Genomic DNA, 27,659 nt, shown 5'->3' with positions numbered 1-27,659 from the left:
CTGAGCGGTTTCTCATTTACAATGAAGGCAGCGTGGGTTTCAACAAGGAGGTGGTAGTTTTATATATATATATATATATATATATATATGTATAGCAAATTGTGAAGGCTAAAGGGTTGGTTTCTGAAGTTAGCCGCGGTTTTGTAGAACAGTAAAGACATGTTCGTGACTGCAGCAAATTTAGTTCCTGTGAACGAATCTGTACAATGGACAGCTTAAAAACCTTACAAACTTTAAGCATTGCCCGCAAATAGTGGAGCCCTCTATCGTACTACACCACCCCCCCCCCCTCCCCCCACAAGCCTGCATATTAGGATAGAAGAAAAGCAAAGGGGAGCAACAAAAGACAAACAAAATACAAACCAAGTTTTTCCCGGTCAGATTTTATTACAAACAGCATCCAAACGGCATCTGTCCCTATTTCTTCAAATTGTCCTGCGTTCTTTACTGGAAGCTTGCGTCCTCGCAGTAAGCCTACAATAAACCAGCAAGGTGAAAAGTCATACATGGCGCTGACCACATATAGGGAGTCCATACACATTTTCTCTGCAACCACTAAATAAAAAGTGAGCTTACGATATCAAATCATCTGTGTGGCTGGTTATGAAACAAAAGGACGACAAAAATAACGATGCAGCACATAGGGCATATTTGAGTTATGGGCCAACAACTGACTTGCTTAGTGCATATATACTGCACCGTTCAGGACTGACAGACAGACAGAAGGACAGATGGACACGAACAGTAAATCTGTCCCATTCTATGTTATTAAATAGAAATATTTTTGCAATTATTGAGCGAGTTTTGGTGCGGTTGCACATGTCATTGAAGGGAAAAACGAATACCCCATGGCAATTCCGCACAAAATTTAGTTGTGCTGCGACTGTGCAAGACTATAAAAGTCTACAGGGAATGGGATCATCGGCTTGTCTGTCTGCCTCTCCAAATGGCTTTCCTCAGCGACCGAGGTGAAATTGCAGGAACGCGAACATCTGCCAGCAAAGGAAGACGCGAACGCGAGTGTCTGTAGGGGGTTTACAAGCCTGGTGTTTTCTGTGACGAATGCTGCGGGAAACTGATAAAGCACAGATAGCGAATGCATGAAGAACCGCACATTCAACTAGTCATATCATTCAATTGGTGAACTGCGCTTTGGCTAGGAGGATAAATAAGCATACTCAACCAGCTTTTGCTCGCATAGCCCGGCGTAGTCGAACGAAGCCCGATTCATTTTTATACTGTGCTCGTTGTCGTGTTTAGTTCGCTCAAACTGCTTTTCATCGCGTGGCTAAGTCAGCCATTTCACGAAATGTGCGGCGATATACTCAACCCACTCGCAATACAACGGGTACTCACCTCACAAACACGGGGAGAAGTAGTCGGCTCCAAGCAGTCTCACTTCACTTGTGTAATCCAGCGTTTCCATTGGCTAGAGCAAATCGGGAAGCGGGAAAGTCTCCAGATGTTTTTGCATTGTGGCACACAGCACCCTGGCATTTACACTTAAAAGTTCTTGTGGGTGCGTTTAGTGCGAGGTTAGTGTCGTAGTGGAAGCTAGGCCTACGGTGTAGTCAAATGCAACTCATACCGAAGCTTGCACACCCATGCCAAAGAATAAAGGTAAGCTGACTGAGCCCACGCACGTGTCTCATTCATCATAGCATCAAGTACACACGCACACACACACATTCCGATGAAGGCTGGACCCTCGGTTGAAATGTCAAATAAATCGTTTCGTCGTTTCGTGCACGTGTCTACTTCACTGTGGATATTTACCTGGAAGCAGCATCAACTTTTTTCAGTGTGTGTGTGTGTGTGTGTGTGTGTGTGTGTGTGTGTGTGTGTGTGTGTGTGTGTGTGTATATATATATATATATATATATATATATATATATATATATATATATATATATATATATATATATATATGGCCTCATACTGGCTTCATACTTGACACCATGTTTTCATCATCAAATGGTTTCCAAGCCCCACAAACTGTGCTCCAAGCTTTGCAAATAAATAAATCCCCTCATTTGGTTAAGGCGTGCATGCAGTTGCAAGGACAGGCAGTAAAGCTTGAAGCAAAAAACGGAGATGGGAAGGATACTCATGTGACAACCTGTATTTTTGTTTTCCCAAACAGGTTAGTTCGGTTGGCTACAGTTTACACCAGCCACAGGGAAACCAACATTATGGCTACACAAAGGTTGGCTACTTGCTTAAGAAGTCTGATGGGAAAATGCGCCGTGTGTGGCAGAAAAGGAAGTGTGAAGTGAGGGACGGATATTTGTACATATCACACTCCGACGTAAGTAACTCTCTCTCTTATTGTGTTTGTCATTTTTCACAAAATGAGGCAGGGGCAACAAATTCGCCAATTGTGCCAATTTGATACATACCGCGTTTTCCTTGCCCAAACAGAGTTGTTGTGCTGCGAACGCTGGCGTTTCCAGCGACCACGTTGGTCGCCATAGCAACAGCACGTAAAATAATTTTCAGTCTTGAAGTTGCATTACGTCATATTAGCGATATTATATATGCGGTGCTGTCACTTGAGCAACGGGCGTGCGCCGCTGTTACTTTATCTAGTAGAACGCGCCTTGCAAGGGAGCCGAGATATTGTGCCCTAAACCTAACCCCCATCATACAAAAAAAAAGGGGAAGGGAAAGCGTAGCATTGTTTCAAAAAAAATTTGTTGGCCTTGTTCTAACCCGTGCAAAACGCTGTTTGAACCACCTTCGCCGCAATACATTGGTGCCTTGCAGAAAAGCATCACTCACTGGACTTATTTATGCATGTATACTACCACATACCGGCAAGTACCGGCAAGATGCAGCTGTTATATACCTTCCTCTTGCGGGATAGTGACAGGTAGATTGCCACTATCCCTCAAGAGGAAGGTATATAACAGCTGCATCTTGCCGGTACTTAGCTATAGAGCAGAAACCTGGAGACTTACAAAAACGGTTCAGCTTAAATTGAGGACGAGGCAGCGAGCAATGGAAAGAAAAATGGTAGGTGTAACCTTAAGAGACAAGAAGAGAGCAGAGTGGATTAGGGAACAAACGGGGGTTAAGGATATCATAGTTGAAATCAAGAAGAGAAAATGGACATGGGCCAGGCATGTAGCGTGTAGACAGGATAATCGCTGGTCATTAAGGGTAACTAACACGATTCCCAGAGAAGGCAAGCGGGTTAGAGGGAGGCAGAAGGTTAGGTGGGCAGATGAGATTAAGAAGTTTGCGAGTATAAATTGGCCGCAGCAAGCGCAAGACCGAGTTGACTGGCGGAACATGGGAGAGGCCTTTGTCCTGCAGTGGACGTAGTCAAGCTGATGATGATGACTACCACATAATTGTGAGCACTAGTACTATCTCTGATGTCTAAAAAAGCCACTGTCTATCATTTGGAGCAGTGTACGACACTTCTGCTGCCCTTAAAAAAAAGAGCAAGTTTTTTTTTTTTCATCACCCCTACTCCTCAGTTTCATGAATCCCTTGAATTTCAAGGTCCCTTGGTAGACCTCCGTTTTAATTCATGGATTCTGTCAAAGGATTTGACAGACTTGGCAAGTGCTATTGTGGACTTTATCATTGTTTCCTCAGTGGGGTAGATCGAAATACTAGTTTTATTGAAACAGCGGTGCTCATGTTTACTCTGCATAAATTAGGTGAAGTTGAATGGCTTGAACATACTTTGTTCTTCTAAATGTAATCCTTTTTTGCTCCAAATTTGGTCTTTCATGAGAAAAAATAGATGTTTTCTTTCCCGTACCCTGCTCCAAATTTTCATTTTAGTACTCCAAACGAAAGGTACTGCTGCTCTGAAAATTGCTCCACATTCTATTTCGGCTGTCGCACTCCTGAATGGGGTAATGTCGATGCACAGGGCAATTTATTTCTGCTAACATCGTTTTTATACAATTTTTTCATCTGGCTTTTTGGTCAAAGGGCAAATGTCTGAGTACATAAATTAAAGGTGAATGGAAATACAGTGTTATGCTGACAGGGGCATGGCTGGTGCAGATATTTGCCATATTTTAGGCCCGAACCTGATGAAAATAAATAGGCTTGTATAGTGTTCCATGCTGATTTGAAACATGCAATTGTTTTTCTTGTAGGTGAACTAGTTTACAAGATACAAAAAGCTGCAATGTCACCCTGCTGTTTCTGGAGGCAATAGGCAAATAAAAAAAGTGTTAAGCAGAAAGTGCGTATTACCCCATAGCTAGATACCGTAATATGCGATAAGTGCAACACCGCTAACAGTATTTCGATCAAATCATAACTGATTATTCTGCAGTAATCGTGATTCAGTCTTTTGACGGTGACTACCATACAGGAAAAAACGAACCGAATGAAATTTTAATTACCTGAGCAGAAAATGGAAATTGTAATCTCAGCAGCTTGTAATACACACCTTGGGGTGTATGCTAATAAAAGTAATTACTGCTTCAGCTGTTCTAGATCATGAGATGCCTATCAGTCCGACAAGCTAAATAAGTGACCAGAAACTTTTCTTGACATTGAGCTCATTCTCGTTGTACTGATTTAAACGGAACATGAAATACTTCTTAAGATAGGCTTTACTTGCAAGAAAACAAACCGTTGATCTAAATAATGTAATAAAAAATGCTCACTCCTGCTTTCCCATCAGTAATGAAGGCATCTGTGCCTATCACTGAGCTTAGACCCTCAAGGCGGTCTTCCAACAACCTTTTTAACCCTATGTGCGTTGATAAGCATTTGCAGTGTGAAGCCTTGGAGGAAACTCGTTGCATTATCTCTCAAAAGGTTAAACATCTAATTGGCAATAGTTTAGCATAAAAAAAGGGTGCAGCTTGCACTACGCTGAAGCCAACAGTGAAGCTAGTGTTTGACCTAGCTAATTTTCTGCAGATAAATGAGGCCAGACTTGGCTATTCTTGTCTCGTTCCTTATATTGCGTATGTGTCAATCTGTCCTGGCAGGTATGTTTTTTTATTCTTTATTCATTAGTTACCCCACAGCGCCCGAAGGCATTATAGCAAGGAGGTACATCGACTAATGAGGTGCATCTTCACTCTCACACATGATACATTTTTGTTCACGCATAAGTGTATCTTTGTTCTGATTACAACGCAGTATTACAGCATTGAATATAGTACAACTTTGCTCACACTGTTTACGTGACCAAGGAAGGGGTTACAGGCAGACATCCAGGTGTCAGAGAAGGAAGAACATTTGCGAGGCTTCTCGTACAGGAAGAACACACAGTTTATTTGCACATTTACAAATGTTGCAAAACTAGGCGTGCAGACGCATAATTTCGCATGTTGCGAAACTAGGCGTGCAGACGCAACTAAGTGTGCAGACGCGTGCAGACACCGATGCGGGTTCCCTGAAGCGCACACGGACCTTTCTTGCGTTCCTGACAGGTACCCTGATGAGCGTTCATTGCAGACCAGGTCTTTGCCTTGCCAGCCCATCTGCCGCCTGAAGAGATTGCATAAGGGCTGCAGTATCACTGCTACCTGAAGTGTCCATGCATTTTACATGCTGTTTCTGCATAAAGATGGCACTAATTGTTCATGAGCAAAGCATTCGAAAATGAATGGGCTGAGAAATATAAAAAATTTGCAATGCACCTGAAACCACTAAACTTAGCTTACACAACTGTGCATGCCACTGCTGAAGACATTATACTCACAAGACAGCAAATGGCATATTTATCTTGTTAAATATTTGAAGGCGAGTAATAAGAAGTTTGGCTTAAAAAAGAAAAGAAGTCAGTCAAAGAATGCATATCATTGAAATTCTACTTTTTTTTTTCCCAGGAAACAAAACCTCCTACAAAGCTCAACCTTCTTACGTGCCAAGTGAAGGTAGGTTCTCGAAGTCTAGTGTACCCAAGTACCTTTCATTATGCAACTCACCATCTTCCGCAGAGCCTACAAGAAGAGAAGCGTTCCTTCGATTTAATATCCTGTGAGTGATTGTCAGCTGTAATATATCAAAACATTGCCTAACCAGCACTGCACATTTTTTCTCTGTGCAGATAACCGGACGTACCACTTTCAAGCTGACGATGACTTGGAAATGGAGGCGTAAGTAGACTTGGTGCTGTATAGGGATTTGTGGTCTAATACATAGATCGCTGCTCTTGGAACACACGAAGGCAGTCATCTCATTGGGCCACCAACATGCATGCATTCATTGACTTGCTTCGTCATCACAGCGAGCTTGCTAGCTAAACCTAATACATCACAAGTGACTCACATCAATACATCACAAGTCAATATATGTCAATACAACATACAAGCAGCTGATGTTGGACTCGCCACAAGGGGTCCATGAGAAAGTACCTGCGGTATCATCCCCGTGAACCCACTGCAAGCGACATCCGTCCACACATGGGGCCAAACCTTGGAAAGACTTGTTTTTGCTTTCTGTGCACCGGGCCTAATATCTTCCACCAGTTGGTACTGCTGGTGCCACTGCGCCAACCCTACCTCGCGCTAGCATAACACCACCTTTTTTCTCAGTAACTGTGATAAATAACGGGGAGGCACGAGGTGCGTGCTGAACAAAGAAGCGCGGCGACAGTGCATGAGGCGAAAGAAGTCACACGAGGGCACATGCACCAGCCATGTCAGCGCGGGAGATTGGTCGGGAAAAGGCTCATAGCACGCCACCCGAGCCGTAATAAAAAATCCCAGAGAATGAGCTGGCACTGTGTATTAGAGCTCCGAGCTGCGAAGACGTGGGAAACCAGTGTCGCTACAGTGATAGGAGCAGCGTAGTCACCCATAGGCTCAGAAGGATGTCTGCATGAGAGGCCCAGGAAATGGCTGTTGACCTTGGAGGTCCCGAGTGAGGCTGCCTGGACTTGCCGCATCCTTGGCCAGCAGCTCCTGGTAGACTTGCAGCTATACCACTTTGAGCCAGAATGGTAGCAGCCCACCCCAGTCAGCAGAGCGGACATGTCAGTAGGGGAGCCCATGACGTTCTAAGCCTAGCAAGGCCAAAGATGGTGGCGAGGACAGGAAAATTGACGAAGAGGACGAGTGGTTCGTTCAGCGGGATCAACTGATGGTGACCGGGAAAAGTGGAGTAGCCCATCAACGACAGAGGACTCGACTAAACGTCGACACAGCAAAGGGCAACGATTAGCAACTCGAAAAACTGTAAGAACATTCCATTGTTGATGCCATATTGGCTTAGGACTAATGGCTAGGGCTAGTAACTTATGTAGACTGAGTTACAGTCAGTTTGGGTTTGACCATGTACACAAAGTGTTATTAAGTGTTATTGAGTGGTTGAGTGCTTTGATGCAACATCTGTGTATTAGTTTTGTCCGCTTTGGGTGATAAAGTGTGTTTGTCTTGCCATGCCCGTTTCTTTTATAAAAGCAGGAGGAAGGGGGCAGTGGCTTGTTCAGTACTGTGCACAAGGTGCTGCCTAACCTCCACAATGTGTCCGCAGATGGAAAGCAGTGCTGGTCAACTGCAAAGAAGGAGCGCTTCGTAAGGCATTCACCGAACCAGGACAGGCTGGTGGCGGCACAGGGAATCAATCTCTCCTGGAGTTTCAGCAGTCCATCATAAGGCAGGTGCAGCAGTTGCCTGGCAATGACCGCTGCTGCGACTGCAACTCAACCAAAGGTCTGGTGCCATTCTTGCAGAAAATATTTTGCGCAGCAAAGTATCTGACATCATCAGTGAAGTGTATTCCGCTGCGGTGGAGCATTGGTCATGGTGCTTGGCTGCTCGCCCAAAGGTCACCGGTTCGGCCACGGCGGTCACATTTCGGCAGAGGTGCGATGTCAGTGCACGTTAAAGAACACCAGATGCATCTTAAATGAATAAAGGTGTCATTATTAGTTTAAGATAGAAGTGCACCAACTTGTCCAATGGTCCCTTCTGATGCAACACCAGATGGTCAAAATTTCTGGAGCCCTCCGCTATGGCGTCTCTCATAATCATGCAACAGTTCTGAGACGTAAAAGCCCGGATGTCATTATAATATCTTGGTTTTGGGATCTAAAGTCTTGAATTTCATTATCATTAGAGTCTATTGATTGAAGACAAGATTTTTCAGTCAAAATTTCAAGTATTAGTGGAGCTTTCTGCATGCTTTTCTAACCTTTCCACGAGGGTTACTTTTGTCCACACGATGGCATAGTATATTGCGAACAATGCTCCTTGTTGTTCATTCTAGTACACACTATTGTTTTCGAGGTGGCCTTGCTTGGATACCACATTCTCATTTTACTTTTTAAACAGTGTTTGAACAAACACTGTTGTGTTGTGGTAGTGCCCAGGTACTGTAGCAAGGGCATCAGTATGAGATTGCTGGCACAAAATGTGGGCTTTGGAAGAGGTTGAGCGTGAATATGATGTTGATGACTCAATTCTTTTCATACACCAAGTTTCTACGCAACTACTGATAACATTTTCAAAGTACTAACTTTTTTAATCGCTATGTGACTAGATGTTAATTTTAGAGGAAGCCATGATTTTGGTGTAAGATTTTTTTGCAGCTAATGAGTGGATGAGGGTGTGGATATAAATTAGCCTTTTCCTAGCTATTCTCAATTGCTATGTCCTCATATGCTAGTACAGTGGAAGATATCACAGAAGAATGCATCTGTGCTTTGTTGTGTCTTATTCCGCAAACAGATCCAACTTGGCTATCAACGAACTTTGGAATTTTGACCTGCATTGAGTGTTCGGGCGTGCACCGAGAGCTCGGCGTTCATGTTTCCAGAATACAATCGCTTACGCTCGACAACCTGGGAACATCACAGCTGTTGGTGAGTTTGGATTCTTTATGCACTCATTGACCGAGCTTCAAGTGGAACAATTTCAGCTTATGGTGACCCCGCTACTAACTGCAGCGGACGATCACCACAGGTTCACGCTTAGCGAGCCACAGGGCCGCTCCTCCGTTTACTCGCATGTTGCGCACCGCTCCGTGCGCGCTCAACTAATAAGGCGTTTAGCGCGGCGCGGCAAATCGACAGTGTTCTAATGCAAAAATACACAACACTTTATTGCCTCTGGCGGCACCCCGAACAACAGTACAACGTCCGCTCCCGGGAAGCGGGTAGCAAAGGCACCCGCACGCAGACGTTCACAATAAGGGGAAAACCGCGAGCACGTCGCAGCTGGCAATGGCGAGCTTTGACACGCCGGTCGTGAAAAGGTCCCTCGCGGCTATGCTGCGCACTCTCACGATGGCCAATGGGCCTGGTCGTGAGTTTTAGGGCAAACCTCGTACGCGTAGGCCTACGGCAAGTGCGGCTCGTTGTGGTACGACCACTTCAAGCACTAGGCACCGCTGTGGGCTTAGCGTACGCTACCGAAGCTAGCACTCAAGTAAACACGCCTGCCGAGGTGCCCAAAGCCACCCCAGGCAGGCTACAGTCCGGCGATTCCCAAAGGGGACGCGGACGAAAGAAAACACGTACTTACCCGGCGCCGACCACGGAGAAGAGGCCGCTCTCACGGCCCGCGCGTACCGCGTGCCGTGCCCGCACGTGGCGCCATCTATCGCCACGTGGTGTTAGCAGAGCAGAAAAGCAAAAGGGTGTGGCCGTGTAGCGGAATGCCCGCGAAATGGTCGTGAGCGCGCCTCAAATCCCCACATCCCCCTCTCCTTAATTCACCCTATATATCGGTCTGCAAAAGCAGCCGGTCGTCGCCCATTCATGCAAAGGCGTCATGCAATGGGCAACAGCTAGCCTCAGCCTCCGCGAGGCAAACGAGCGTATCGCCACGCCACGCTCTTGGAGTGAACGGACGCAGCAGATGCGGTCGGTACAAAGCACACAACATACATACATTTATTAACTAATTTAGACGACGATATCGTCCGCGGATGTTACATCAATTTTAATTAACACGCTACCATACAAACAACATAACGCAGTGACACACTAAACACACAATAACATGATAAACACACACTAACACACCCAACACACTAACACATACCCAAGCCGGCGTCGCCAACGCCGGACTTTCCATGTTGGACCCCGGCGCGAAGCCCGTGGTACCGAGCACTGGGGACCCACGCTACAGACAACCATTTGCGGCAGCCGCCACGCGCAGAAGAGGCGAGCTTTGCCAGGGGCCACCGCCGGCGCTACCACTCTACCAACAGTAGTACTCAAAGCGAACACAACGCCATCTATCGCCAGGCGGTGGTCACCACCGAAACAAAGCCTTGGGGCGAGACACGTGCGCTACACGGCGCAGACAACTCTACAGGGGGGGGTGTCAGCACCCTCACATTCCCCCAACCTTAAATCAAACCATATCCCGAAATCAAAAATCAGCTACGCAAGCTTTAAAAAAAAAACGATATCGCACAACCATAATGTCCTTGCACCACGACACCGCCGCTGGTCGACACTGCTGCACTGTCCGGCTAGACTTCATCTCAGTACCAGCCCCGCAACAGCAACGTTGCCGTCGGCGCGACGATCCGTCGCTAGCGCCGACACGTCTTCCAGTTGCGACCAGCACTCGCGAGGGCGCCGGACTGCAGGCAGTTGCGCAGGTCCCAGGCATCTCCATCGCCCGACCTCACGACCGCATTCCTGGCCAGCAACGCTGACGATGTGTAGGACAGCCGGCCGTGGATGACATCCCTCCCGCTGAATACATCAAAGCAACAACAAAAAAATTGAAAGAAAACAATCGAGCAGGTCCAAGAGAAGGGAGCTTCGAGCTTTTCGTCCACGTGGTACGTTGGTCAGTACTGCTAGCTAATACATCGGTGGCGGCCGAGACGCCCATCAAAATAAAACAAAAATCACTTTTCTTAACTCGTGCTCGCAAGAAAAAAAAAAAAGTGAGGGAAGCAGAGCGCAACACTTCAACGCCACGAACCACCTAGTTGTGCCACTTGCGACAGGCGGCTGTGCAGAGCCTTAGGCCTAATGAGTCGCTCGGCAACAACCGGCATCCACCCAGCACCCAGCCTAGGCACAGAAGAGGCTCGCCGCGAGGAGACGTCCACTCTGTGAGGTGGCCCTATCGCTCGCCGCACACAGCAGCTTACCGAGCGATCGGCGTTACCACTCTACCAACAGTGGTACTCAAAGCGAACACAACACCATCTATCGCCAGGCGGTGGTCACCACCGAAACAAAGCCTTGGGGCGAGACACGTGCGCCACGCGGCGCAGACAACTCTACAGGGGGGGGGGGGGGTGTCAGCACCCCCACAAGCTTTGGGCACTTTTTTGTTCGGCTTGTATTTTGCATTGCCCCCGACTTCTGTCACCTGGTTGAAAAGACGAATTCCGGCCTGGAAGGTAGTTTCACAGCATTATGGGGTGGTATTTTTAATGCCACAGTTTGTTGCTAGGATGATGTGCGAGAAATTATGGTACTTGCAACCCTTCCTTGTCGTATTTTCCAAGACTACACTTGGTGACAACTTTCTGTGGCAGCACAGCCAAGGCTACGAAGCCAAAGCACGCCCTTTCTTACTACACTTCTGCATGTAGTCCAAGAACGCTAACTTTTGTATACTGCATAGTATAATGGGAAATATAAAAAGAAACGAAGTAAATATTATGTTCAAGATTATTCGCATTAATATTAGGAAGCATGATCCATGTAGGTTTTTCGTTTGCTGTTTCTAGTTTTCTGGTTTTCTAGGGCCATTCCACTTTTTTCTTACCCTGCTAATCTATGATGGCGTCGCTCAGTTGCAGCAAGTTCACATTTATGCTTGTCAGCGAGCATGTGTGAGAGTTCATGAGGTGATCTGTATTCATCGAGCAGTGGGACCCTAATCGCTATAGCCGCCTTGAAAGTGACACCGGCAGCCTGCCAGTCTTCAGCGACACCAGCTGCTTGGAAGGAAAAGTGCAATTGGAAACTGTACATAGAAGCAATGACCTATTTTTCTAAAGCGCGTTGCATATGTGGTCGTTATTGCGGCTGGCTAATATTGTTGATATATACCGTAAAGCTGAAAATTGAGTACTGGAACACCTTACCTGTCGGCGTCTACGAAAGGAGTGCTTATTTGCACATCGTGATGACAGTGATTTAGGTGGCTAAATTACCAGTGCAAACCTTTGTCTGGGCAACAGACAGATTCATGTACACGTTCACTTGTTAACTATGCAAAAAAAACGTTTTTGGCTGAGTAAAAATTTCACCCAATTGGATTCATGATCGTCAAACGCCCACACATGACCAAACGGGGCCAAGACTTCTGCTTCCCATCGTTGCCTAAAAAAATAACGTGAACGTCTCGGGGAAGATGTTGTATCTCTAAAAGAAGGAAAACGATGCCGACCAAGTATGCACTGAAATTTAGGATATCATTTCTAGCCTTTGTGTTGGTTTTCCAATCGCACCCAGTTCTTGCTCGGTCATGTCTTTTTTTTTTCTGAAACAAGAACGTTTCAATGAAGCTTCATGTTCTTTTTCTTGGAAAAATGAACATTTTTATTGATTTTCTTTCAAATAAATGTAACATTCATGGTATGGCACTCGTGTGAAAACGTACTTGTTGGATACATTTGCAAAGCCGACACTGAAATCGCACGAAAACGAACAACTTGGCATAGTAACACATGTGGAGAAGCTCCGCCCACGTAGCTTTGGCTTTGCTGCCATAGAAAGTTGTCGCCGCGTATAGGAACGATTAGCTTCATGCAGCGCAGCTTATCAATGGCAGCGATGAATTGCTTTGGGGAAAACAGCATGAGCTATTTTACCACAGGGTCATTGTTTTCATGCATTCCATGCATATCAGCGGTACTAATCATGAGACTCAAATTGGCAACTGGCAGTAGGCATGTAGCTAAGCGTGGTTTGAAGCAAATACGAAATGTAGTCTCGAGAGCCTGGGCAAACACCAAAGTGCCTGGCAAATGTACTGGGAGACATTGAAGCTATTTCAGACGTGAGCGGAATTAAAATACACAAATGTTTTTTTTTAGACTGCATAATTTTTCGGATGATTTCACGGACTGTAGGTAGTCCGAAAGATCGGACATTGACTGTACTTATTTTCTGGAAGTTCAAATGCTTCGAATAGTGCAATTCCCGTTTATATAGAATGGAATGGCAAGCAGTATTAAAAACATGTTCGATAGTTGTATAATGTGCACATTCCTAAACTTAACCTCATTTTCTCGCAGCTGGTACTTGTGTTTGCATTACTGCTTTTGAACATTAGCATGGCAGTAGGTCTTGGCAGGACCCCTGTAGGTTCAACATGTCTTGCACACACAGTATTCTTCATTGCTAATGGCATGGAAAAATGGCCTTTCGTGCAATGTTTGTGTGCAAAATGGGTGCAACCTCATTTATTATTGCAAATTAAATGTGGTTGAAATTATCCGACACCCTCCACTATGGCAAATCCCTCAAAATTGATCACCTGATCTATTTCTAAGCGGCTGCAAGCTATTGTTTCTGCTTTTCTCGACTAAAGTGCTTTTTTTTCACATTTCATGTTTTGTTGGAATCATGTCTTAATTATGACATAGAGCTTAGGTAATGGTATGCTAGAATCTTATTGAAGGGTATATCTATTCTAGCTTGCAAGGGTAATGACAAACAATGGTTTCAATGAAACAATGGAGGCAACCATGACGCAGTCCAGAAAGCCGACCCCTACAAGTCCAATGTAAGTCCTTCTGCATGTAGCGATGCTATTTCTTCGCATTATCTTGTTCTGAACATTTTGCCTAATTTAAGTATTTTATGAAATGATTTGCTCTCTTTGTTTTCTGGTATTACAGTGTAGGCACAAGATTACTGTTCGTATGTAGAGCCAACGCTAGATATTTCAAAACAGCTGTAGTATTGCCTCGTAGTGAATTGCAATGGCAGATATAAAGCACTTTTGAGAGTAGTTTTTCTGCTCTATGCGGAGCAAGTCTGTTTCATAGGCAGATCTGGATCTGCTCTGCTGCTCGATTCACTCCACAGAGCAGCTCTCTCTGCAAAAAGCAGTAGATTCGATTGGACATTGCAAGTGCCCCAAGCCTGCGCAGAGCACTGCACACAACGTGACCTATGCAACGTGTTGCCTGGGAGCGCCCATTCTTGCTGTGCACTGTTGTGAAGGCGAGTTGCGGCTTGGAAACAATAGTGAATGGTGCATCGCGATGGTGCAAATTGCATTTTTACTGTTGTGGAGAGTGATGATTCAAGCTCTACTTGAAGATCTAGTCTTTGAATATAAGCTCTAGTTCTGAATCGACCAGTGAAAGCTCGAGCGATGAAAAAGCTTGGAAGCTAGCTTATACAAATGAGCTTTAGACATCGTGTTTCGTGGCGATGATCGGGAACCTGGGACGTACCAGGTTCACAAATGAAGAGAGGAGGACAGTTACATACGGTGTGGCTTTCATCAAAACACAGGAAACAACAATTTAAAACTCATTTTGCAAATACAGCTTGCGTGTGAATTCGCACAAACTGATTGAGAACTGAAAACAGCACAAAAAGCAAGAAAGCGTGGCTGCTTTGTGAAGTGGACGTGCACTATAGCACCCTGGGCCATTAGTTCTAGCGGGAGTGCCCGTGTTTCATTGGCAGATTTTCTTTGGTTACCTTTTGTAAGAAAGGAGGGTTCCAGGGCAGAGTTCATCAGTGACACAGGATCAGCTATTAGAATTCACCATTAAAAATCTAATTCAAAAGTACAGTGGAATCTCGATGATACGAATCTCACGGGGTCACGAAAAATATTCGTATTAGCCGAAATTCGTATCATCGAAACAAATAAAACTAGCTAAATTAACAAAGAGTCAGACGTGAACTCATCCAGGCACAAGTACGTAAAAAGCATTTATTTCTTGATGAAAAAGTCTCTGATGTCCTTCTGCCTCTTTTTCTTCGCCAGGTCACCTAGCAGACTTTGTTCGAAAGCATAAAAACGCCTGCACGTGTCGTCGCTGACTTCATCCGCGGCCACAGCGCGCCTCAGAACGTCGAGCGCGTGCAGCGTTTCAGCCGCCGGTGGTGGTCCTTCGCCGTCGCCCACGTCTATGTCGTCGCCATCATCGCTGGAATCGGCAGCCCCGCACGCGGCCTCCTCAACAATATCTTCGACCGTGCGGGTACCACAGGTGGCGAGATTGTCATCTGCCGTGCAAAAATCATCAGATGTGCACTCGACGTTGAGCTGTTCCCAGTCCTCAATTGTAGGATCTTCCGGCTCTGGGGGCACCTCTTCTGGACTCCCGAAGAAGCCGCATTTGCCGAAGCAGTTCGCTACGGTAGTCGGAGTTACCCGATCCCATGCCATAGCTATAAAATGGATGGCGTCCAAGAGGCTTATTCGCAGGTCACCTTCGTCCTTTCGGTCAATTTTTGCGAGTAGGCGACGCACAAGAAAGCTCTTAAAATGGTGCTTCACATTCTTAATAATCCCAGCATCAAGGGGTTGCAGGTGCGTCGTCGCGTTTGCGGGTAAAAAGACGAGTTTGACATTCTGAAGCGTTACTTGCCTCGGGTGGGCGGCGCACTGATCAAGAAAAAGAAGAATCTTCCGATTCTTACAAGCCATCCTCCTGTCAAGGAGTGACAAAAACTCTTCAAACAACGCCGCCGTCATCCACGCCTTTTTGTTTGCGCGATAGACACACGGCAAATGACTCTCGCGCTTCAAGCACCGGGGCTTTTGGAACTTTCCGACTACGGTCAGCTTAAGCTTTTCCGATCCGTCGGCGTTACAGCACAAGAGCACAGTAATACGCTCTTTGCTTTTTTTGCCACCTCTGCATGCTTCGCCTTTTAAACAGAGGCTCTTTTCGGGTTGCAGGTTAAAAAAGAGACCTGCCTCATCAGCATTAAAAACATCGCGAGGCTCATACTCTGCAATGAGTGACGGCAGCTTCTCTAACCAGTTGCTGACAACTGCCTCGTCAGCTTTTTTCGCTTCGCCACAGACGCTTTTGTAGACGAGAGCGTGCCTAGTCTTAAAGCGCTGCAGCCACCCACCTGAGGCCTGAAATCCGTCGATATGCAGAGCGAGTGCAAACTCGTCGGCTTTCTCCCGCAAAACTTTGCCATCGATATTTACGCCAGCTGCGGTTACTTCTTTAAACCAGGTCAGGAGAGTCTCTTCAAGTTTTACGTGCTGAGCGGTCTTCGCTTGCTTTGCGTTGACGTTGAACGAAAGCACGTTTTTCATTATCGTCTCTCGCTGTCCAACAACTGTGCTCAGTGTTGACGTTGCAAGGCCTAGCTCCTTAGCCAACTCCGTCCGCTTTCTCTTAGGATCCTCATCGACCTTGCGAAGGATGTCTAATTTCTCCTTAAAGGAGAGCGCTTTTCGCTTGCGAGACATAGCTCGTTGCGACTAGGCAAAATGGCGCAAACACAAAGAACGCGGTCCGAAGCACAGCACTGCGACCACTCCGTCCAACGCCACGCAGAGAAAGAGGAAAAGCACAACAGCAACAAAAGCGTCACCGGCCCAATTGCCCCACGCAGTCCGCCGCGTCGTCGCATCCGCGCCGCCGCACCCAAAAAGAGAAGGAGAAAGGAAACCGTGGCCAGCGCCATCTCTAAACCTAAACCGAAATCAAAGGGCGCAAGCGGTCTCTGAGGTCTCCGATATTGCGCACGCCGCGCGCCGATGTTGGAGACCGCCACGCGCTGCTGGCAGGCACCGTTGGCAAAATGCCAAACCGTTGGTGCAGCGCGCATTCCGGCGCGCGACTGAGCGCTGTTCTATTTCGCGGCCGTCAGTGGGCGGCGTTCATTCGTATCAAACGACGCGGGCAGAAAATCGATTCGTAACAAACGTACTCTAGCGCATTGCAAAGTAATGGGGCTCGGCAGGGACCACAGAAAAATTCGTATCATCCGGAAATTCGTATTAGCCGTGATCGTATCATCGAGATTCCACTGTATACCAGAGTAACTTCCGTGTATTGAATGCTGTGCCCCTGCTATAGTGAATTGTTTGCATTAATATTGGTGCTGTCTTGGCAGATGCTTTCAAGCAGGGCACAGAATACCTAGCCGAGGGAGGGTAACTCGTTCGTGAGCCTGGAAAGGGGGTACAGCGTGCGCCGGCCTCGGGGTGAACGTCCCCTTTTGTCTCTTTCTTGAAGGGACCAATACATCCCCGCTGCTTGGCTGCCGCAAAAAGGAAAGGAAGCCTGGGCGTCAGTGCTACCCCACAATTGTCGATCCCAATACTGTTGTTCAGGTCATCGCTATCTGAGCTTGGTTCAGAGTGATGCTTGCTGATCTCGGCCTTTCTAAAACGTCTCTCAAGTGGCACTAGAGTTCCTCGAACGTTTTCGAGTAAATCACTATGTTGAATAGACATGCGAGTGTGTACTGTCACTATGCATCTCCCAAAACACTCTCCATTAGCCACTGATGCATAGTGGGAGCTCCCACCAAGCCAAACGACTTTCTCCTGAATTGGAGAAGTCTTCTGTGGCATGTGAAAGTAGACTTCTCTTTATCCTGCTCGTCCATCTCAACCTGAAAATATCCACAGCTAGCATTGAGCGTATTCAATTGCCGTGCCTAGATTGGATAATAACGATGAAACGGAGGGAGGAGGGTATGTGTCCTTCTTCGTAATCTCATTAAGCGTGCGGTAGTCTACACAAAGGCGATGCGTATCATCTTTCTTTAAAACTTGTAAGGTGTGCTGGCGTTTTCTGTAAAGTTGTTTGCACTGCGTTGCGCATGTGTCTCGCCCATAGGCCACATTTAAGGGGTCACAGCTTTTGAGCGGCAGGTAGCATTGTGCTCGCAAGCGTTTATCACCATCATTATCATCATCATCATGGTTGTTAGAATAGTAGCGCTAGCGGTGATGCCTGGGGGCAAGCCTGGGGGCAAGCCTGGGTGGTGGACACGAGAGAGCAGCGGGTCTCTTTGGCGTGTGGTGGTTGGAGCGAGTGGTTGGCTCTTGCGGCGGTCCGCAGTAGATGGCATCGCAGGTCATCTGCTGTGGGCTCTTGTGGTGAGTCAGGCGTTTGTGACGCTGCCTTGTGTTTGTTATGTTGTTAAGTATTGTGTAATATTGTTTAAGGTTGCTTTAGCGTGTTGGTAACAGTTGATGTGTAATAATTCAACTGACGGTATCGTCGATCTAAAAGCACTTAAATAAATATGTGTTGTTTGGTTCTTTCCGACCGCGTCTACTGTGTCCGTTCACTCCAAGAGCCTGGTGCTCTCTCTCATTTTAAGACCCCACAAACTATAACTACCGAGAAAACCCATGGGCTGTTTGACCTCTCAACTACGCTTGTGCCAATGAGTTCGTCTGAGGCGGCGTCAAGTGCTTTTCGCTTGGTCAAGCTGATCGGTCGGAGATTGCATTTCCGTGGTCCTTTGTCACCCGCATTAATTCTGTGCTTGACAAGCGTATTGCGGCCGGGTCGATCCGTCTTGTACGGTTAGGCAACTCGCACGTTCCCTAACCGTACAAGATCAAGCGTACCAGAAGGACCGTTATGGTGAAAACCTGCCCCCCCCCCCCCCAGTCATATTCGCCTGGCACGTTGGTATGGCTTCGCGTTCCCTCATCTGCCCCTGGTCTTTCCGCCAAACTACTGCCGAAGTACAAAGGCCCCTACCGAGTCCTACACCAGTCCCCGCCGGTTAACTATATTGTTGAGCCGGTTCAACTATCGACAGACAGACGCCGTCGTGGTCGCAAGACTCTTCATGTCGATCGATTGAAACCGCACTACGACCCACCCATCCTACCCGGTCCGTGTATTTGGAATTGCTGGCCCTGCATCGCATGAAAGAGGGAAAAGAAAGAGTGCGAGGAAGATGCCAGTGCCAGCCTCAGGATTGCTCGCGCGCTATTGGTTCGCCTCTGAAGGTGACGTGCTGGTGACGCAGCGACACCGGCTAAACTTGCACACCTGCACCTCATTTTCAGCCATGCTCCCCGCTCTGCCATAGACTCTCCAGCTAAGCGGTGCAGCCCCCGCCATAATCCGTGGTAACGAGGGACGGGGTCTGGGTTACACTATAAGGTAGCGAAGAAAAGACTTCAGTTGGGTGCTCGAGCTGCCTATTCAGACGCCGCGGAAGCCTCACAGAGGGCATTGTTAACTCCCCCAAGATTGCCCGCTTCGTGGTCATTTGAAGCAAAGCCATGGGGCGAATTTTCGCTCAGCCGCCGATCTCCAGAAGACACGCCGGCAGTCACTGTCATCGCGGAGTCACGAAACACAGAGAAGTGTTTACGGCTGTTCCGTCGTGCCGAAGCACCCTCGCCCCTTCGGTGTCTTGGATGGATCGCTACCGTGCAAGAGGGCGCCAGCCAGTGAATTTTGATAAGATGGCGATAGCACGGTGATGGTTTTAATGAACGAAGAGGTTCCGACGGTCAACGTGAAGTGCCTCCATGACGCCTTCAGCACAGACAGCAGCAATGCAACTAATACGACGTGAATCATCCTATTAGTTGCTTTGCTGTAGCTGGCGAGTCACTTGTGCGCATCCGTCCGTGCAGAGGTCGACGAGGAGGCACTTCACGTCAGATGGGCCGGCCGAACTGGCGTCTATTTTGCACGTAAATGTGCGCGAGGCTTTCATGTCATTCGGAGCTGCGTCGTTGAGCGAAACACGCTTCACGTTTGATCTGTTGGCGTCTAATTCAGACGTGAGCGTCTGGGCGTCTGCCATGACAGTCGGAATCGCATTTCTGCAAGGGCAGTTGGAACTAGTATGGTGTGTGACAGAAGTGCGATGCATGTGATTGAACGTTAGATGGTGATTTCGAACTTTAATTCGCACATGAGCGTCAACCATGCCAGCAGTGGCGCGTATGATGTAGTGGTTGATTGAATAAAACAAAACAAAAAAGTCACTCTTCTACAACTCTTGCGGGTAGCACGGTTCGGCTATGCTCTTGCAGGGAGAGGGAAAGAGAGATGCAGAAAGGCAGAAGGGAAAGGTAGAGAGAGTGTGGCGGCAGGTTGTGGGTGCTTCCCAACGATGGAACAGCCGGAAAAACTCTGCACATTCCATCGCGGGTGCGTGCGTACGTCACCAGCACGTCACCTACAGGCGTGCACGTCCCCTACAGAGAGGAACCAATAGCGCACGAGCAATCCTGACGCTGGCGTCCTCCTCGCACTCTTTCTTTTCCCTCATTCGTGCGATGCGGAGCCAGCAATTCCAAATACGCATTTGGAATTGCTGGCCAGGATGGCTCCTTTTCTGGGGGGTTGGGGGGGGAGTGATTTGTAGCATTGATATATTTCACAGACAGAGCACCAGTGAAAGAAGAGAAGAAAGAGTGTTGTTACTGCGCGTGCTCGCTTCGCTTGACAGCTGGTCGGCTTTACCTCTGCGTTTCCCCCAATAAAAGTGTCTTCGGTTCACTGCTAAAGGCATACTAACTCAACTAAGAACCGGTGCAGCAATGGGGGACGATGCAAGTGGTGTCACGAAAGCAAAGCTGCCGTATTCCACAACTACTACCCTATTCGTGACGTCAAAACGATCGCAACGCTGGCCTCTCTAGTGGAGGTCCTCGCAGCCACTATAAATAACTCTATTAGCGGTGCGGGCAAGTCTACAGCATCACCTGTGCGACAGATTGAACGTGCCAGTGATCCGGCGGTGCCGTCCGTTTCCCGAACCGCACATCTGCTCCTGACCTGGTGTGTGGTCGCAATCGCGGGTGATGTGCCCCGGCCTGCCACACTGATACCAAGGACTGCGAAAACCATTCTGGCCCGACTACAATACGCCTCGGTCGGGTGGGCCTCGCTGTGGGTTGCATCGCTCATCTGGCCTCGTGCAGACCGCGTGCTCTGGCCGTTAGCATGGGCCGTACGGAGAGTGTAAGCGTAGGGGTCAAGAGAGCGTGGTCTAACAGCTCCCAACCGTGTGGTACGTGCTCATCACCGAACGGTGCTGACATGTTACCCCTAAACGCCTCTGAAACTACTGCGCCGCCATTCTACACGCAGCGATACTGGATTGAAAACGCCTCTGAAACTACTGCGCCGCCATTCTACATGCAGCAAGACTCGATTGACTGCGCTGCAAAAGTAGGGGGGTGATACACTCGCGCTGCGAGGATGTCCCATTCGTTGTATGCGCTTCACTGCGGCGCTGAGCTCTTCCAGGTTTGCGAACTTGCATCCCCTTAAATGTACCGCGAAAGTCGGGTGTGCTTGTCGCGTAACGCGCTCGACCTTTTCTGTGTTGGTGACATGAGGGTTAGCGAGACAATACAGTTGGTCTATCGCTCGTACATACTCCAGCAAGGATTCGTTCGGATGCTGGGTGCGTAGCTTCAATTCCCTCCACAAACACCATTCATAATTAGCCGGAAAGAATTGGCCGCGTAAGCTGTCGCGGAACTCTTCTACCGTGCAGGCACGATGTCCGGTTAGTCTGAACCATAGAGCCGCTTGCTTTGTGAGCGACACCGGGCCCACATGCTTGAGAAGTTTAGCGTCAAAAAGCCCCATTACCTGCTGACAGTGGTGCAACCGATCGAGATACTCATTAGTGCTCTTGCAGTCGTGATAGCCAGTGTAGGTAGGCATGTGTACCTTGACACGGGGTCGCACATTCTGCACAGGGGCGTGCAGAATGTGCACTGTGTTCAGCAGGGTGCTCGCCAGGCTTTGCTTAATTGGCAGCGTGTTCTGCAAAAGTATCTTGCTCAAGGGCAAACTATTGCTCGAAGGTGCACCTACAGTTGCAGCGTGTGTCGAAGCAACTTGTGGTGGAGCCTCTCTGTTCGTGTTGCGAGTTGACGGGGTGCCATGTGTGGCGCTCTCAATTGTAGGCCTAGTCTCCGCAGCCTTCTGGTCGTCCTGTGTGAAACGACCAATATCTACGTTGCCAGAGAGTCCGAACGATGCACCTGCAATTAGCCAAAGGATCGACACTCTGCGACGCAACATCAGACAGCATGAACAAATCTTGGAATTCTGATATGCCTGTTGTCCTGTGTTGGAGGGGCGTGTTTAATTGCTTGTGTCGACAAAACTAGCCGCGTTGTTAAATTCATTATGTTGGGGGCCGGATGTAGTCGATGACAGGGCACCATGCGTCCTTGGCTCGCAGGGGGCATTTGGGTGTTGTCCTCGCTGTGTGGTGGTCGGTGCAAGTGAGACCCTCTCTTTATCGGCTAGCTCCTTTCGACCAACCTCCCAGTTTACCTCGCGCCAACAAGGGTTGATTCCCTCGACGACAGAGGGTAACCCGTTTCACAAGCCTGGAAAAGGGGAATAGCGTGCCCCGGCCGCTGAGTGAATGTTTCCCCTCGAAAAAGGCCTCATTGTCTCTCTCTCTCTCAGGGACCAACGTGTCCCCCCAACTAGGCCACTGCAAAAGGGAAAGGAAGCCTAGGCACGCATGCTACCCTACCTTGGCAAGCCAATTGAGTGATGTGAGTGTACATATTGTGAAGTCGACGATTGTACCAGTATACGTGCACCCTATGCAAGTAAGACTGAATAAGGTCACAAAATTTTATCGTTATTCTGAGGGATTTTTTTATGAATATACAGCCGAAGGCCTGGAAAAAAGGCTGATCTATGTTGTTGCTGAACATGTCTGAACGTACAAAGGGCATTGAATATTAAAGGCGAGAAGTATTTTTTCTGAAATTTCAACTGCTTTCTGATGCGGAGTGCATACATATTTTCTACATTTTCATTGGTTATTGTATGTACAATTTTCACATGTTCCGTCGTGGCGAGGGTCATTCACATCCGCGCCTCTTTTTGTTGTTTTATTCTGGAGATAATCGCATCAGTTGTGCATTAGGGGCTTTTAACTTGTATGTACACTTCTTTGTGTTAATGTGTTACCGGATACCAGTTTGTGTTTACCGTCTTATTGGAACACATATCTTTCAATGTTTTAGCTCCTCATACGTAAACGTTTACATGCATATGTTTTTGCAAACCCTGAATGGGTATACTAAGTGCATTTAAACTGTATTTAACTTATATACGATTGAATCGCTGTTGTGGCAAAATCATTAGATTTTTTTTATTGTACAGTGTCCTTGTAAGTGCAATATGTTGGAAAATACAATTACTGCAATGATGATGTCGACATCTTGTAACACTTCGTGTAACCACAGTCATGAACACGTTAGTTTACGTGTAATGTTTTTGGGGTAAATATGATTAAAAAGCTAAGTCATTCGTAATAACGCTGCTGCACAGTTTTTGCACCAGACGCACAATGCACGATGTTTCTGTAATAACAATTTTTTGATAACGTATTATGGAACTGCTGGATGGCACTACCTATCCTGCTTGTTGGTGGCTCGCACGTTTTTCGGCGCCTATGCTCTAACCCATTTAAGCTTTGGTAATCTGGCTGAAACAATGCAATCGCTATTGCTGCTTGCACTTCGGCCTATTTTGACTCGATGGCTCGAGTCTCCGTAGTGCAGATACCGGGAGTTTTTATGAAAGAAGGTGAACTTGCGAGTAAGGGCGGGAAACGTAAAGCTTATACGGCAGGTAGTTTATGTTACGTAAATAAAGGTTTACGTTGCGTAAAGAGCCACACATGCACAGATTCTATCCAGTATATGGTAACATAGTAAGGTAAGGAAATATACCTTATTTACTCGCATGACTGGTGCCATCGCATATTTTTCATACCCTCAATATTTTGTCATCTTTATGAAAAAAAATATTTACTCGCTTATTTTGCGCACCCCCTGACCCAACCGAGCCAGCTTGTCGACGTGCATACAAAGAGATTGTGGAGCTTTGGATTCTTTGGATGGGCACGCCGGGAGCGCGGCCCGCCGATCAGGCGGATGCGGTCAAACAGGCTGCAAGTGTGAAGTGACTTCTTTTGAAGACTTCCCCCGAACTAGAATCCCTAGAATACTGTGCACGAACATTTAAACCTGTTGACGGGTCGCCGGAACTGCTAAAGCACTTGTCCCCTCTAATCTCTCCATTTCTTCCACCATGTAAGTGCATGCTTGCATCACGGCACAGACAACTTTTGGCACCGTAGGTCTGTGAGGGCTTGTTGTTCTCTTCGTTTTCATTGTCCGTGCTGCAACGCATGCTTGGTTGATTTCAAAAGTTTAGGTTTCGCCATCCGTCCTTCGCGTCTTTACTGTTTTCTTGCAGTGGGCTACAGTAATTATATATATGCAGCAAAATTCAAGCTCGCTGTTGTGAAGTTTGCCGAAGAGAATGGGAATCGTGCCATCGCCAAGCACTTGAGCGTGAAGTTCTAGAACGTGTGGCGATCCGCGTGATCGGTACGGAAGAAAAATTGCACGCTTGCTGATGCAAGTTCCCTACTGTTGAAGAAGGACTTTTCAATTATGTGTGAACACTTAGGTCCCCGGTATTGCCGTATCGTGGCACCTACTTCTTCCCAGCATTGTCGTGAAGAGCTTCAAGAAAATAGGGCATTCGAACGCGCTGGACAAAACCGAAGGCGATGCGTTTGCGAGGATAGTGGCAGCGGCTGCGATGATGATTCTCAGTTTGACCTCTCTATCAGCGATACGGACTAGACTGCGCATGACCCGATTCGATAGGTTAAAGTACGGGCTAATTCTGTTGAACAAGCAAGTACACTTCATTACTGCTTTAACTTATTTTAGTTTCTTTAATGAATATGGTACGTACAAGCTAAAATACCTATTGTCTTGCTGTGGTGACATCTTCTAATAAGGTTTACGATTAGTGCTTGCCCTTTCTTTCTCCTTTTTTTTTTCCTATGGTGCTTTAATCAAATATCGAAGACAGTGTAGAGACCTCTGAGGACCGAGTGACGCTGCTTTCAGGGAGGAGCGGTGTGAGTTCATTCGGGCTAAGTACGTTGACCGCAAGTTTGCTGTTCGGACCTGCTCAGACGAGAATGATCTTCTGCATGACTTGGAGCATGCTGTCACGGCCAGGCACCTCTATCAGCTTCTACAGGCCTTTGCAGAAGGGGCCATTCTCACAGCAGTGCTTCCGAATTACGTAAGTCTACCCTTTGAATTGTGCTTGGGTTGAGCATTGTGTGTTCACATCCTGTCATCATCATCATCAGCCTGACAATGCCCACTGCAGGTAATGCGACAAAGGGGCTAGTCAGTTCGTTTTGCCTTGGCGATGCACTTACTGTAGTGGCTAGAAGGTTTTTCTAGTGTCGGCAACATGGCCAAAAGGCTGTAAGAGTTTGGGATACAGCCTTCAGAGGGCACAGCCGCTCGCTGGCGGGCTTCGTTCGCGCGCGCCCTGACGAGTTCCTTGTGTTGAAACCGAGTATTGTCGTTGCGATATAAACGCGTTGTGTTTGCCACACATGGTGGCGTTAAATTTTAAGGAAAAAAATTGGCCCCGTATCTGCATGTAATCTGCAAATGTTGTCGAAAGACGATAGTCTTAAGTCTGGAGATAGTGAACAAAACATTTATTTGATGTTCTGCGCAAGAAAATCGGTGAGGGGTATTCCGGAAATGCTGTGTTAGTGTGCCTCGAGCGTGCAGCGGAGGCGAACAAGCGCATCGAGGATGGATGGATGGATAGATATGGCTGTACCTTTTAGATCGGGCGGTGGCTAGCGCCACCAAGCCGTAATACTTAATAAACCAAAAACTAGATTTATTTTTTTTTCTCTTAAATAATGAGGTTGAGGATTCGCACTTTGCAGTGAAGGGTCTATTTTCACTCGTGCCTTGACTTTAGCCACCAATCAGACAACCTCCTTCTTGTTAATTCTACCCGCTGAATGTCTATTTTGCCCTCCCCGTCTCTAAACCTCAGTGCTTTGAAAAACTCTGCGCCATCATCTTGAACTATACGGTGAAGCCCTTTACAAAACATTATCAAGTGTTCGGCAGTTTCTTCTTCCTCTCCACACACACTGCATACCGTGTCTATCCCTTCGTATTTGGCCCGATATGTCTTGGTTCGCAATACTCCAGTCCTGGCCTCAAACAGTAGAGAACTACCCCGAGTATTATCATAGATCCTTTCCTTGGCAATTTCCTCCTTAAAAGTTCGGCAGATCTTTAGTGCGGACTTCTTAATCATGCCAATTCTCCACATATCGGTCTCAGCTTCTTTCACCTCCTTCTTAACTGATAATTCTTTTTGGATTGGCCCCCTGCTGTTTTTCAAGTATTTACCAGTCAATTTTCTGGTTCGCTTCCGCCATATTGTGTCGAAATTCTTCATGTACAAATAGCTGAATACCTTCCTAGCCCAACGCTCCTGCCCCATTTCTCTCAATCGCTTCTCAAATTTCATCTTGCTGTTAGCTTTTCTGCCCTCAAATGATGTCCATCCCATATCACCCGTGAGCTCCTAAGGCAAGCCTATCTATTCCACGTTGCTTAATTTCTAATCTTGCTTCAACTTCTGATCTTATGCACAAGACCACATTGCCGATCGTCAGACCAGGAACCATGACCCCTTTTCATATTCCTCTCACAACATCATACCTATTGTAATTCCACAGTGCCCTGTTTTTCATTACCGTTGCATTCCTGTTAGCTTTAGTCGTCACATATGTTTCATGTTCCCTTATCTACTCGGCCCCATTGCTCATTCATACGCCCAGATATTTGTATTTATCTGTTATCTCTAGCGTGACCTCCTGTATTCTAAGCTCACTACCTTCATTGTCATTAAAAATCATGACTGCTGATTTTTCCTTACTGAATCTGAAATCTAACCTTTCTCCCTCATTACCGCAGATGTCCACCAATCTCTGCAAATCTTCCTTGTTGTCGGCCATTAGCACTATATCATCTGCGTACATCAATGCTGGTAGTGCCTGTTCAATGAGTTTTCCTTGTTTGACTACTATAGAGAGGTTGAAGCCCAGTCCACTTCCCTCTAATATGGCCTCTAATCCTTGTAGGTACATCATGAATAATAAGGGTGACAGGGGACACCCCCGCTTAAGCCCCCGTTTTACCTCTGCAGTTTTACCCCGTTTTACCTCTGGATACCTGTTTTTCTCACTTCATAACTGCCTTGTTACCTTTATAGATATCCTTTAAAAGATTAGTGACTCCATCTTCTGCACCCAGTGTGTCCAGTATTCCCCACAATTCCTCTTGAACCACGCTATCGTACGCTACCTTGATATCCAAAAATGCTAGCCACAGGGGCCTGTGTTCCTTTTCTGCTATTTCGATGCACTGCGTCAGTGAGAACAGATTGTCTTCCAACCTCCTGTGTTGCCGAAACCCATTCTGCAGTTCCCCCAGCATCCCCTCATCCTCTATCCATGCCTGCAGTCTTTCCTTTATAATCTGCAGTGCCAGCCTGTAGACCACTGATGTCACTGTTATAGGACGGTAGTTGTTTGTCAGCTTTGTCCCCTTTCCTTTATAGATCATGCTCATCCTGCTAAGTTTCCATCCATCGGGAACTTCTCCATCGATTATTATTTTGTTCACGGCCTCTCTCAAAGCCTGCTTAGACTTCGGACCTAATGTCTTTATCAGCATAATTGGAATGCCATCTGGGCCTGTTGATGTACTGCTAGGAACCCTCTTCTCAGCCCTTTCCCACTCTTGTTGTGAAAATGGAGCCATTGCGCCACTTGATTCAGCCTTGTCTATTGTGGTGCATAAAGCACTTCTTTGTTGAAATTTTCTGTCACCCTTGTTCTTATATATTCAATAGCTTCGTCCCCTTTTAGCCTAGCACCTCGAGCTGTAGTTATTTATAAACCTCTGCTC

At 47.1% G+C, this 27,659-nt stretch overlaps 1 protein-coding gene across 2 annotated transcripts in view; it reads left to right on the top strand.

Moving 5' to 3' along the window:
- The window catches only part of Asap (ArfGAP domain of ASAP), a 167,486-nt gene that overhangs the window by 49,651 nt on the left and 90,176 nt on the right, over window positions 1–27,659 (top strand). For both annotated transcript variants that reach the window (XM_037426312.2, XM_075894746.1), the window contains 8 exons: window positions 2,144–2,308; window positions 5,817–5,864; window positions 5,928–5,967; window positions 6,038–6,086; window positions 7,465–7,643; window positions 8,661–8,794; window positions 13,555–13,643; window positions 24,762–24,942. In XM_037426312.2, the coding sequence (XP_037282209.1) occupies window positions 2,144–2,308; window positions 5,817–5,864; window positions 5,928–5,967; window positions 6,038–6,086; window positions 7,465–7,643; window positions 8,661–8,794; window positions 13,555–13,643; window positions 24,762–24,942 (885 nt within the window). The remainder of the gene's footprint in view (window positions 1–2,143; window positions 2,309–5,816; window positions 5,865–5,927; window positions 5,968–6,037; window positions 6,087–7,464; window positions 7,644–8,660; window positions 8,795–13,554; window positions 13,644–24,761; window positions 24,943–27,659) is intronic.

Source organism: Rhipicephalus microplus, chromosome 5, assembly GCF_043290135.1.
Source record: "Rhipicephalus microplus isolate Deutch F79 chromosome 5, USDA_Rmic, whole genome shotgun sequence".
Classification (NCBI taxonomy): domain Eukaryota; kingdom Metazoa; phylum Arthropoda; class Arachnida; order Ixodida; family Ixodidae; genus Rhipicephalus; species Rhipicephalus microplus.
This window is presented reverse-complemented; position numbering and strand designations above follow the sequence as displayed.